At 35.6% G+C, this 1,935-nt stretch overlaps 1 protein-coding gene across 1 annotated transcript in view; it reads right to left on the bottom strand.

Moving 5' to 3' along the window:
• The window catches only part of LOC119582352 (AT-rich interactive domain-containing protein 4B-like), a gene marked incomplete at its 3' end in the record, with an annotated part of 36,609 nt that overhangs the window by 32,928 nt on the left and 1,746 nt on the right, over positions 1-1,935 (bottom strand). Inside the window, 2 exon segments of the mRNA XM_037930567.1 lie at positions 79-186; positions 1,142-1,189. Of these exon segments, the coding sequence (XP_037786495.1) occupies positions 79-186; positions 1,142-1,189 (156 nt within the window).

The following is a 1,935-nucleotide window of genomic DNA, read 5'->3' as shown; positions in this document are numbered from 1 at the left end:
CTTCATTCCTTTGCATATGTCATGAATATGCCAAAATATGACGAAATACAGAGAAAAGGTATACAAAATATTACTTACTTTAACCTTGACTGATTTGACAACCTTGTGGACCTTTGCCTCACAGAAAGCACCCTTGTACTTGGCTGACACCTCAGTACCAACGGTCAGGAAAGGGGGGTCCTCAGGCTGCAGGTAAAGAAAGGGCCATGTCATAAGAGAATTCTTTTGAGGTGAAAATAACTAACAAGTGATCACCACATGTATTTACATCCTATCTCCATATATGGTAAGCTTAGGTCTATTATCTTCATTGGAATGTGGTCATCTTTCCAAGTCATCAAAGGCCTATTACATGGCCATACGGTATTTGCAAATGACAAGCAACGGTAAAGAAACTGTGCAGTGTTAGGTCACCACTGGGTTGCTCAGTGCAGATGTGCATATCCTTTTTGAGGGGAAAAGCTGAACTTCAAGATTTAATTACCTGTGGTAACCACATCTCAACGAGGGTCCAAGAACATACACAACCTAATGGCTGTGCCCCTGTCTCTCAAGCTGCAAATTATTGTTTGCGAAGAAATTCGTGTTCTCCCTGCGATCGTAACAGAGCTGAAGTTCACTGTATTAAAATTGACAAAGAACCTGAATGAAAGAAGAGTTTTGATTTACAAGGGCTAAAGATGTGTTTGGTAAAAGAGAATATAGCTGCAAAGATGGTACACTGCATTCAGTGATACCTTCTCTCTACCTCCCCCTTCTTCTTTTTTTTCAACTAATTCTCTTTTCAATGAAAATAGAGAAAAAAAAATGTAGGCCAAGAACAATCCTGACAAAAAAATCCCATGTAAGATTCTAAGTCCTTCTTTGAATTGTACATGCAGAATCGAAACAATGTAAGACAATACTTATATAGGAATTTTGAACTTGACAACAAACTTGGGATTTATTAGCTTTAATTTTAGACTGTGAGAGAATGTAAATAAACAATACTTCTTACACAAAAAAAAATTGAATATATTCAATCAAACCCAGCGAAACAGGTCTTGCGTGTGAGAAATTACATCTACACTTCCATATATAAATCTCAAGCAGGAGCTGACACTGACTGGTATGTATACAACTATTCATCCTCGACACTAACCTTCTTTTTATGTGGCTGTACAACTGCTCCTTCAGGAATATCCATCCTCTGGAATAACAAATCAAATGTCAGTTTAATCACCCACAATGAAAAAAGTAAAATGAGACGGTAAGTAAAACTTCCACATTTTTACCATGTCAATCATTTCATGAGCTAATTATCGAATACTTAATCCATTTTATTTCATGAAATGTAAATTCTGGAGACTGGCAACAGTTAGGCACTGTCCACACCCTTCTAGTCAAACTGTTTTTTACTATCATAATTAGTAATCCTTTTCTTATATATAATTATGGTCTTTACTCTATGGAGAGAGTTCTTCATAACTTTTCAAAACAATACTGCAAAATAAAAAAAGACAGAAATGTCTGCAACATGTAACACCTATGGAATATATAAAATATTCATTCAAAGACCTCATTCTGTGTATTTATCCTATATGAACTCATAAAAACAAGAAAGAGAGACCTTTCAATTGTTGCAAATCTCAATTTCATCTTACTATTCATCCTAACATTTACCTTAGCAGCCTTTAATTACAGCTGCCTCTGACAACAATCAGTATGCAGTTTACAAACTACAAAGGCAAAAAGAGCAGAGCTGTTAAATAGATTCATAAACATACGGAACTAATTTACACTATTAGTATGAATTTTTGAACTTCTTGACATGAAACAGTCCTGCTCAATTGTAAAAGCAAGAAGGTTTGAGTTGTCATACCTCTGACTGAAAGACTTGTTTTTGATTTACAAGGGCTAAAGATGTGTCTGGTAAAAGAGAATGTAGCTCAGCAC

This window comes from Penaeus monodon, chromosome 15 (genome assembly GCF_015228065.2).
Source record: "Penaeus monodon isolate SGIC_2016 chromosome 15, NSTDA_Pmon_1, whole genome shotgun sequence".
Lineage (NCBI taxonomy): Eukaryota > Metazoa > Arthropoda > Malacostraca > Decapoda > Penaeidae > Penaeus > Penaeus monodon.
The sequence above is the reverse complement of the archived record's forward strand: the minus strand, read 5'-3'. Positions and strand labels throughout refer to the sequence as shown.